Raw genomic sequence first — 10,644 nt, forward strand, 5'->3', positions numbered from 1 at the left:
TCTGAAGTGAGAGGGTCAAATGAGGTTTGTCCCAGTTGCTTCTCCAGCAGAGACAAACAAGCCCACACTGGTTTTTACGTTACCAATTCTTACAACCCTGAGAACCCCAACCCCACAAAGGTATATATATATATATATACCTATATATATATAAATGTGACTCAAGACAAATCCCTAAAGTATCTTTTGAATTAATCTACATTCACCCCTGCTGCTGCTTCTCGAGCGATGCCAGACACGTACACACAGACATGGATTTCCAGACTTTTTAGACAAAGAGATAAGTATATATTTTTACAGTGGATCAACCAAAAATCACCTGATGGATCAAATGCTGGGAGGAAATCTAGAAAACTTTATTTCAGTGGAGAGCAGCAAACAACAGTCATTCGAAAACATCATTAAAAAAATAAATCATGTTCTTATATTTGACACCTGAGAAAAATCCCTTCAGAGTCCATCACCTCCATCCAGCTTGACGTCACCATTCTCCCTCACCGACACATTTGGAGTAGGCCGGCTGGTCCAGGTAGAGCACAGCACACACCTGTCTGACCTTACACTCGCCCTTACAGGTGATCCGGCTGTCGTAGCTCACCATAAAGTTCCTGAAGTACTCGTCGAAGGCCTTGGTCTGCGGCAGCCTGAAGCTCAGGCCCAGCTGCAGCAGGCTCTGTGGCTGCAGGTCAGTCAGTCCAAACGCTTCAGTCATGATATATTCAAGCCTCCAGTCAGGGCTTTGTTTCTCATTGGCTTCCGTCAGATTCAAATAGTACTGCCAGATATCCTTCACAGAGAGAAAGGCACGGAGAGGGGGAGGGAGCGGGAGGGAGGGAGGGAGGGGGGAGTAAGAGTCTTTGAGTCTTTTTGAAACAGAAACCGTTTTTGTTTAGTGACTGACACCGTGATTAATCATCAGGAGGGACTTTCTCTCCTGGCTTTGATCGGGGGATAAAGAGACATTTCTAGTGTCACCGGGATGGAACAGAGTACATTTACTCTGTTACTGTACTTAAGTACATTTCTTATGTGGTTCTTTTCACTCTTTCTCCACGACGTATATCTGTAAATATCTGTACTTTCTACTTTGCTCCATTTTGACAAACCATTGTGTTACATGTTCACATTGGAGGAGTCGCTGGGATGAACTGGCACTTTCCTGTTTGCTGCACACCTCTCTGAACGCTTATTCACCCAACTTCTTACCAGCAAACGGAAACTTCCTGCTGTCATCAAAACATCCCATTCATGTTCGAAATACAGATTTGGATTATCAGCTGTAATATTGCAACCATCCAAGGTAGACTTACCACAAGCTATGAGACTGTGCAACAATGTTATCAAGGCCGAATGTTATCAACTGTGTTTTAAGTAAGACGTGTGTTATTTGCGATGTCAAGCAGAAGGTTTCTTACCAACAGAGCGTAGTCCTTGATGTTGTACAAGTACATGCGGAAAGCTGGGTTGTTAGAGTACGGCTCCAAAATGCTTTTGATCGGTGTCATAGCCGGTGACACGAAAAGAGAATTCAGTGGTTTACCTGCAGAACAAAGGACAAACCTGTGAGTTACATATTTTTACATTTCGATATAAAACATCGTACAAAATTGCACGTTACCTGTTTGGTCCAACAGCACCATGATGCTGTCACGGTGGGTGTGGCCATAGAAATGACCTGCGATGACATAACTGTACTTCCTGAAGATGGAAACCAGCCTCTCATTGTGGCTCTCTCGTACAGCAGTGATGTTTCGGGCAAAGGGCAGGTACCCCACTGGTACATGGGCTATAACGTACACCTGAACAGGAAGAGGGCCACGTTTAAATCCCTGCTCTACACGCACAAATACAAGTAAAGGGGACAGGATCACAGACACTGACGATGACTTCAAACAGCTTTTTACCCATAAGGTTTGTACATATAGAGTTTTTAACTTTTTGATTCCTCTGTGGAAAAAATTGCTTTAGTTAAAACCATGTCCAATGAACCAGGATGTGATTCCTTTGATAATCATACAAGATATAAAGACAGAAGGCGTCACGACCTTCTCCTGACTCTGAGCAGCTTTCTCTAAGGTTTTCTCCAGCCACTCGAACTGTCCCGCAGGGTCCGTCATGTTACTTGCGACTTTATTAGGTCCGTAGTAAAGGATAGTGTTGAGACTGACCACCCGCAAACCAGGCTTCGCCAGCTGAGAGTAGAAACCACCTGCAGGAACAAGAACAAAGCATAGAATGAATCCTGGTGCTAATGTGAGTGTCACCATAAGATGCTGTGGATTTATCTTATTAGATAACAACCAATCACTCTGTGGTTCCAGCTTGTCATCACTCTATCACTGTAGACTGAATATATCATAGGTCTGAGAGGCTTAAACTGGAATAATTTGACCAATTAACAACTCTCACAGTTGCTGATGCATAAGCTCAGTTTGAAGAGGATCACAAAAACAAATCTCGGGGCTACATGATATGTACAACAAAGGCTTAGTTTAGATGAAAATTAATAATCAAGGATACAGACTTTCATATCCTCACTAATGTGCCCAATGATTGATGGAATATTGTGAGAATCCACAGATAAAGACTGCGTTCATCCTGCCTGCTGAGAGCGTCACACCCATCACAGTAACGCACACATTGAGCCCAAAGCTATGACAAAGTGTGGCAGCCCGTGAGGACGGTAAAAACCTTATGGGTGTTTTGACAGCACAATGACGCGGTGATATTTCTCCGGGTGCTGCCAATGGAGAGAGGGAGGGCGTGGAGACAGAGACAGACCAAAGACTCAGTTGAGGGGGTTCAGTAAACCAAAGTGTCTGCGGGCTGCTGTCCTGACATGTTACCCTGTGAGAGTGTGAGCAGAGCTTCAGTCTGCAGCCAGGGCTTCCACAGCTGGGCAGCAGCTTCGTAAATGGCATTAGTGACGGTCGGCATCTGGTCCTGACAACAAAAATGTAAAGACTAAAAAACAAACAACACTAATTGTTTTGTTGCAGCATGCTACGCTGCAACATGTTACAATAAACGTGAAGGTTATAATGAAATAACTTCTCGCTCTTGAATGGCTCTTGAATCTTGTGCTCGTTGTGGTTACTTGAGCAGCTCCATGAATGTCTCATCGTGTTTTCTTCAAATGTGCAGACAGGAAGCCGATGTAACAATAAGGTCGTGGAGCGGGAGAGTGCATGAACCCAGTTAGAGTAACCGCACGTACGGGACTCTCAAAGAAGTAAAGCTAGTTTGACAGACGCGTTGAACCAAAAAGTCCAAACATCCTTGTTCTCTGAGCAAAGTTTGAGATTCTGCTGCGTCCTGCGACACAAAGTTACCTGTGGCCAGTAGTCGTGGTTCCCCAGGGCAGGGTAGACCGTCAGGTTGGGGAAGTGCAGCCTGATGGTCTGGGTCATGTTACCGATGACCTGGATCACCATGTCGGTGGAGAGCTCGCCTGCAGGGACGTGAGGTGGACTGTCTCTGTGAGGGAGAAGGTGGATCACATCCAGTAGCATTAGAGTATGAATAGTACAAGTTTGTTTTAATGCCTTCAGTCTCAGAGGGAATTCCCATTTACATGTGAACAGGTTTCATAGTTTTCTAGGTTTTCCTGATTTTATAACTTCCAGCAAGGAGGTTATGTTTCCATCCGCGTCTTTCCTACAATCGACAAACTTATTTGGAGGAAGAATTGAAGATGAGCCCCAATATAATAATTATTTTAAACGTCAATCAGTCTGTGTATCAATAATACTGGTTCAATAACTTTTAGTATTATCCAAATTATTCTGGACGGGCAGAATAGAGACGTTTGGAAACAAAGCCATAGAGACTCACCGTCAATTACTGATTGGGTCTTTTTTCATTCACAACGTAGCCTTGGCTGATTCGTCAGGATCCGATCTTATGACAGTCATGTGATACGTTTTCCAAAGTCACAGGGAGTATCTTAGTTTTCACTCTTCTGGTTTTTCCTACATGTAGAAATCAATTGTTCCCCCCAAAAAGATTTCCTAATATTACAATTCCCTCTGAATCAAAGTTGAGGACGTTTTCTCCAAACATGGTTGCCTCATCTGATTTTTTTCAGGAACTGTACAATATTGCAGAAATAACAAGAATTCCACTGTACAATGGAATTCCCTTGAAAAGACACACTCATGCAACAAAGCCCAGTAACAATAGAATAAAGCCCAGTAACTTAATCCTCCAGCCCAGCGAGTCTTTTCCAGCTTCAAGTGTTGAGGCCGTCTCTGGAGCCGATTCTTAATAAGACTGTGAATTCCAGGCTTAGCTGATTAGCTGCAGATTAATAGCGAGCCTGTGGCTACGCTAACAGTTTGTTCTGTGTCATTATTACAGTGAACAGTGGTTTACACACTCAGAGAATGCAGAGCGTTCTTTAAGCTTCATGACAAGTGGATAACGCCTGCTCATCTTTCAAAGCTCAGTGCCTCAGTCCTCCGTGGGGCTTTACTCACTAACGTGCACAGTCAATCAGTTAAGATCAAACTCTGACTGCAAGCAGCTGTGGCTCAGGAGGTAGAGCGGGTTGTCGACTAACCAGAAAGTTGGCGATACGATCCCAGTCTCCCCCCATTCTATAGATGAAAGCTTGGCGGAGGTAAATGAGCTCCATTGCCTGCTCACTCAGAAACCACAGACAGCATGATGATGTAAAGCAACACTGTGAGTGTTCACAGTCAGTGAGGTACAACTATAACCAGAGGAAGTGACACCTCCTCTTTCTGGCACACGTGAAAGCACATACACACATGGGAGTGACCCTGATGACAATCGAAACCGGGAACTTCATCGAAACACATCAACACCTCATACTGCACTTTCCTTTTGAGGAAGTGAGACAGTTTCGGCGCAAAAATACAAGTGGATGTGAACTGAGGTGAAGCCGTGTCCACCCGAGATGAAGATATCGCAACTTGGCAACCCACCATGTCATTTTAGAACCTTGAGTTTGGCGTTTTGTCCAGCGCCATCTTGGAAAGTAACCACATTTGGAGGAGCAGGGGGTGGAGCCTGACCGAGAGCTCGGGGACCCTGCACACCTACCTGCCCCCCCACACTGTGGTATCCACCCCCCAATACATCCGGTGCTTTGGGCCTATTTGACTCTAAATTGATCATAATTTACTAAATGAACATCAGCTCTTTGAAGAAGACTTGAAACTAGAGACTGAGACATAAACTCCTTAATGTTTACTGACGTTATAAAGTGAGAAGTAGAGTCACTTTCTCATAGACTTCTATAGAAACTACCAGTGGAGTCGCCCCCTATTGGTCATTCAAGAGAATACAGGTGTCAGGAACGTCTATGTCCTTTTTTATTTGTTTATATATTACTGTTGCACTCTGTCATTGGTGCATAACATCCACCCCTCCCTTATCAGTGCACTGACCCGGTCCATATGATGAAGTCCTGCTGCTGCGTGAGCGGTGCCATGTGAGCGAAGGCCGACTGGATGAGCCGGTAGGGCGAGTCACACAGGAAGTCTCCGAACAGGCCGGCTTTGGTGGCTGGGGCTCCTTTGGAGGAGAAGCAGACCTTGGTTGGATCTGGGGCCAGGTGGTAGGTGGGGTCCAGGTGGAGGTCGGTGATGTGCCAGAACCTGCCTGGAGCCACGGGGAAAAGGTTCGGAGAAAAATAAGACAGAGACGAAGGTGAGATATAAAAAAAAAATTAAAATCTAATATTTCTTTGAGGCTAATAGGATATTATAAAGAGCATTTCATTTAAAAATACAAGTGCATTGCCAAAAAGACGATATTAACCTCCACAGAAGATCTACAGGATGGTAAGACTTATTCTAACTTTATTATGAGTCTTTTTTTGTAGCTAAGTTATTACAAAACACTAAAAACTTTTATAAATATTAGCTTCCCTTCAAAGGCTGCTTGTGTGTTTTAGAATATATTTTAAAATGTTGCTCATCATCACTCAAAACGTAAACAGCTTTTACTTGATTGTTCTTTGCTATTGTGTTACTTTATATTTAAATACTTTATATTTACATAAGGAGCGGGTCCTCTCTATGGAGGCTGCCATGTTTTTTTTACAAACAAATTTTGAGTTTTTATGACAACTGAAACTACCACAGGTTCTCTTTCATGTTTGGAAGGGGAGGGTGAGGTGGTGTTCAGCTGCAACACGATACTTCACCACTAGATGTCACTAAATCCTACACACTGTACCTTTAAATGACATTGTATTTTTTTCCTTCTTGACTTTCATGTTTTGTTTTCTTGTTTTTATTTGTAACAACTGTGCAAAATGTGCTTTATAAATACAGTTATTAATATTATAAAGTTATTAAAATCCATAACACCACCATTAGCCCCATTAAATGTGGCCAACACGTAATAACCAAACTCCAGTTTAAATTCTACCAAGGTAAAATGTTTTGGATCATCCACAAACAAAATGCACATTCAACAGAAACATTTATCAGTGAGTATAAATCCAAAATGTCTTTGGGTAAATTCGGCTCGTGCGACATCTGCCTTCCTGCTCTAGATGCGAGAGGATGTGGATCTTTACACGGTTCATCGGCGTGGAGTGAAGATGGTGAAGCAGATAAATCACGTGTATTAATTCACACTGAGCATTTAAACCTGGAGGTTAACAGCAAAGTGACGGCTTCACGGAGGATTCACCGGGGCTTCCTCTCACCTGTACCCGGCAGGTAGCTGCTCCCAGTCGGGGCCGCCGCCAGCGGATCCGCGCTCCACACCAGCAGCACAGCGACACCCAGAAAGAGTCTCATGTCGAGAGAGTTACAAACAACTGTCTATATTATAAATATATATTATACATAACGTGTAAACTGAAGCAGCTGAGGCTGTTGGTCATTCTCCTGAGTGTGAAACAGGAAGAACAACAGGTCATCACGTGACTCAGGGGGAGGAGCTGAGGAGAAGAAAGACTGCGGGAACAACACATATAATATATGGATTATCAGTGGTGGGATGAACTAAGTACATATAGTGATGTCCTTGACATTTATTTGCATTATTTAATGCTACTTTATACATTTAGTGGCATATTTTATTTGACAGATCCAGTTATTTTGATTGAATTAATTTTAAATTATTATCAGTCCTTTAAATGTAGCAGATTTCTTGTATTATTTGCCTGCTCAGTGTAGTAAAGTTGAGTTATAACACACACACACACACACACACACACACTGCTCAAAATACACAAAAAACATTTGAATTTTAATGTTCAGATTTGTGTGATTAAGCTGCAAACTTCAACTACTCAGATACTAATCACGATTGTAAACTCAGTAGAGCACAAACCTAAAAGGAGTTTAAACAACATTTAAATCTGTTGTTTTATTTGGATTTGCACCAAATGTTTCATCGAGATCGATGACTTATGAACTGGGAAATTGTGAAAATATGTTTTTTAAAAGCCCTTTCTCACAATGTTTGGGTTCTTTCCTCACCTAAAGCACATCGTTTCACCAAGTTTCATCTGTTCAATAGTTTTTGTGTCGTGGGTGAAATCATAACTTCCTTTTCGTTTAAAAACGTGGCAGTAGCCTCAGAGGAAGGTGAGAAAACAGGTGAACATTTTAACGTTTGGCTGAACAGACCGTTTAAGTTCAGCCCTTTAATAAATGTGCTGTTAATGCTGCAGCCAGGATTAAACAGAGTCTACTGAGACCGGAGAATCCAATACAATAACATCAGAGGGGACAATTTGACCCCTTGAATAGATTTGCTCTACTTTGTGGTTTTGCATCATAGTTTGCATCATGTTTTGCAGCCTGGATGAGGCTGGATGAGGCTGGATGAGGCTGGATGAGCCTGGATGAGGCTGGATGAGACTGGATGAGGCTGGATGAGGCTGGATGAGGCTGGATGAGACTGATGAGACTGATGAGGCTGATGAGGCTGGATGAGGCTGGATGAGCCTGGATGAGGCTGGATGAGGCTGGATGAGGCTGGATGAGGCTGGATGAGGCTGGATGAGCCTGGATGCTCTGTTGTGCAGCAAATATATTTTGTGCATAATACAAAGACACTTCATGCAAACAAAGTCCTTTCTATTCCCCTGCTCTGTAGGTCACGGGTCAAGGTTTAGGTTTTCAGTGTCTAGTATTGAATTAACTAAATTAATCACTTATATAAATAATGGAAGCATCGACACATCACATTTGCTCTCTGTGTTATTTTTTATTTCATGTTTCACACAGGTTTGCAAAGATGATCCATCCATCACGACAGAAATGTATTCATATAAAAAGAAAAAATCAATCTTACAAAATGTGCAGCCTGCGGGTCGTGAACATGTAGATGAAGTGCAAAGAGAAGCAGACAGTCAGTCAATAATAATTATAACATCAACACCTCTTGGCTGGTTTGGGGTGCCGGTGGGGGGGCACTCATGCTTTCTCGTAGCTACGCACTGCGTGGATGTCTTCGAAGGTCAGATTCTGTGAGGGAGAGAGGATGGGCACCATGACAGGGAACTTCCATTAAACAATGGACATTAAACAAAACATCTTTAATGGGTCAGAAGTGAAAAGGCACAAAAACAAGCACTGAGTGTTGGAGCCTCAGAAACAAAGTGAACTCTATTTTTGAAAAGATCCCAAAGAGACAACCTGCAAAACGTTTCCACACACAAAAAAATTCCAGAATAATTACGCCTGACGAGCTGCACTGCTCTAATGTTACGTCTTCTGAAAACATTTCCTCTTTATATGAGACAGAAGCGTGAGTGAAGTGTGAGACTGGGGAAAAGACAATCTGAGATTTGATACTAGTGTCTGTGAATTTGCTCTCTGGATGTACTGAGCTCCTGAAACATGCTTTCTCTGTGCTTTATTTCATATTTCAGTGATGCACAAATAATAATGACTTCACTTTATCTTTCTTTAGGGAGCTCTACTGTCATTTGTGGTCATGTGGCTGCACAGAAACACTATGTTATAAAGTTTTATGGTCCCTTTCTATTTACTAGCAAATGTATATCAGACGTGTGTGATCTGGGTCTTTTTTCTTACCATGACCATCTTGCCGTCCTTGATTTCTCTGACAAACTTGGTCTCTTTGCCGTCCCACTTCTGGACGTGGACCAACTTGTCTCCCTCCAGAGACACCAGGGACTGAAAGATATAAAGAAAGGATGTTTTTAATGTGAGACAGGAATCCGTTTTATCTGTTCGAGCCTGAGAAAGAGCAGTGGTAAGAAATAGGATTAAAGATTAAATGTGAATAAGGTTTTTCATGCAATTTATAATCAGGGATAATTTAGTTAAATAGTTAAACCACGTCTTAAACGGCTCCTGGTGTCTCTGAACTGTGGTTTAATGCATAAAAAAAGTTTTTATCATAAGTAGTGTTAAATATTTTAAAGCTTATATGAGTTTTTAAATATTCTTCACATTCTGTCATCTTACTTTGCAGTTCCTGTCATCGGCGGTGGCTTCGTCGAACTCCTCTCCCAGCTTGAAGGAGATCTCTGTGTTTTTGAAGGTGCTCTGGGTGCGGATCGCCACCTTGTCGCCCTCCTGGCTGATGACGACAGTCGGCTTGGTCACATTACCAACCTGCCGGGTGGCAAAGCCCACGCCTGAGCAGAGGACAGGAGTGAAACATGGTCATTAAAGTCCTGACGTCCTGAAGAAATGATCTAAAGTGGTTAACACTGAAATATAAAAAGATTTAAAAGGAAAAAGGTCTATTACTCACCAAGTGCTTTCATGTAATCATCAAAATTCTCACTGTCAACCAGTTTCCAAGTGGCACAGAAGGCATCGACCATGGTGACGATTTTCAGAGAGGCAAAGTAATCTCCAAAAGCAAACTGAGCAAGCTGCGACTCCGGCAAGTTTCCCCCTCGTGTTATAATACGGCCTCTTATTATTATGTATGCTGGTGGGTGGCCCACAGCATCCCATTGGTTCAGGAGATCTCTGTTCTGGGTTCTGATTGGGTGTTGAAATTGGGTCACGGTCTTACGGATGCTCTGAGGAGAAAAGATAAATTAGCCATTTGTACTCCTAATGATGTAATTACTCTCAGGCACAGGAGTCAAAACTCTGCTTCTAGAAAAACCTGTACGTTTCATGACAAACTCAAATAAAAGGCCCAAAAAGTCAGATTCAAGTTTAGTACAAATAAAACAGAAGTGATCGTCAGAGACTTTAAAGACATTGCAGCTTTGAACAGACTCAGACTTTTCTTTCCTCGATCAGTGAGCGAGCTTCAGGAGCTGATCCATATTTAATCATTTCTACATCTTAATCCCCTGTCGGCCTCGGGGGAGACGGGCCTTCTTGAGTCTGGAATGTGCTCCGTGGGAGGGGGGTGTCAGTGAAGCAGAATCAGTTTGTTTGACAGCCCTTTGTCCTTAACTGCATTAACAGCCCCCCTCCAACTACAATTTATTCATGCTCAACACACACACTAATGACTGTCACCAAACGTCTAGGTGTGTGTGTGTGTGTGGGGGTGTGTGTGTGTGTGTGTGTGTGAGACAGAAAGTATGTGGCCGTAGATTTCTCCCACAAAGTGAATGTATATGTACAGTGTCATAGCTGATTCGACATTTGAGGTTTTCCGAATACAAACAACCGACAATCAATAAAACCCTCAATTATAGATTTATGATAA

At 42.7% G+C, this 10,644-nt stretch overlaps 2 protein-coding genes across 2 annotated transcripts; both read right to left on the minus strand.

Annotated features, from left to right (window-relative positions):
- Positions 1-335: 335 nt before the first annotated feature.
- Positions 336-6,913, minus strand: smpdl3a (sphingomyelin phosphodiesterase acid like 3A). Its single transcript, XM_035144769.2, has 8 exons — positions 6,686-6,913; positions 5,415-5,628; positions 3,333-3,477; positions 2,847-2,943; positions 2,046-2,209; positions 1,619-1,799; positions 1,416-1,540; positions 336-787 (listed from the first exon to the last, which is right to left on the minus strand). Exons 1-8 carry the CDS (start codon positions 6,777-6,779, stop codon positions 482-484), a joined length of 1,326 nt encoding a protein of 441 aa, XP_035000660.1. The 5' UTR covers positions 6,780-6,913; the 3' UTR covers positions 336-481.
- Positions 6,914-8,183: 1,270 nt separating this feature from the next.
- On the minus strand, positions 8,184-9,882 carry LOC118099952 (fatty acid-binding protein, brain). The gene is made up of 4 exons (XM_035144789.2): positions 9,721-9,882; positions 9,429-9,601; positions 9,033-9,134; positions 8,184-8,459 (listed from the first exon to the last, which is right to left on the minus strand). Exons 1-4 carry the CDS (start codon positions 9,791-9,793, stop codon positions 8,409-8,411), a joined length of 399 nt encoding a protein of 132 aa, XP_035000680.1. The 5' UTR covers positions 9,794-9,882; the 3' UTR covers positions 8,184-8,408.
- Positions 9,883-10,644: the final 762 nt, after the last annotated feature.

The sequence above is a fragment of the Hippoglossus stenolepis genome, chromosome 20, assembly GCF_022539355.2.
Source record: "Hippoglossus stenolepis isolate QCI-W04-F060 chromosome 20, HSTE1.2, whole genome shotgun sequence".
Taxonomy (NCBI): Eukaryota; Metazoa; Chordata; class Actinopteri; order Pleuronectiformes; family Pleuronectidae; genus Hippoglossus; species Hippoglossus stenolepis.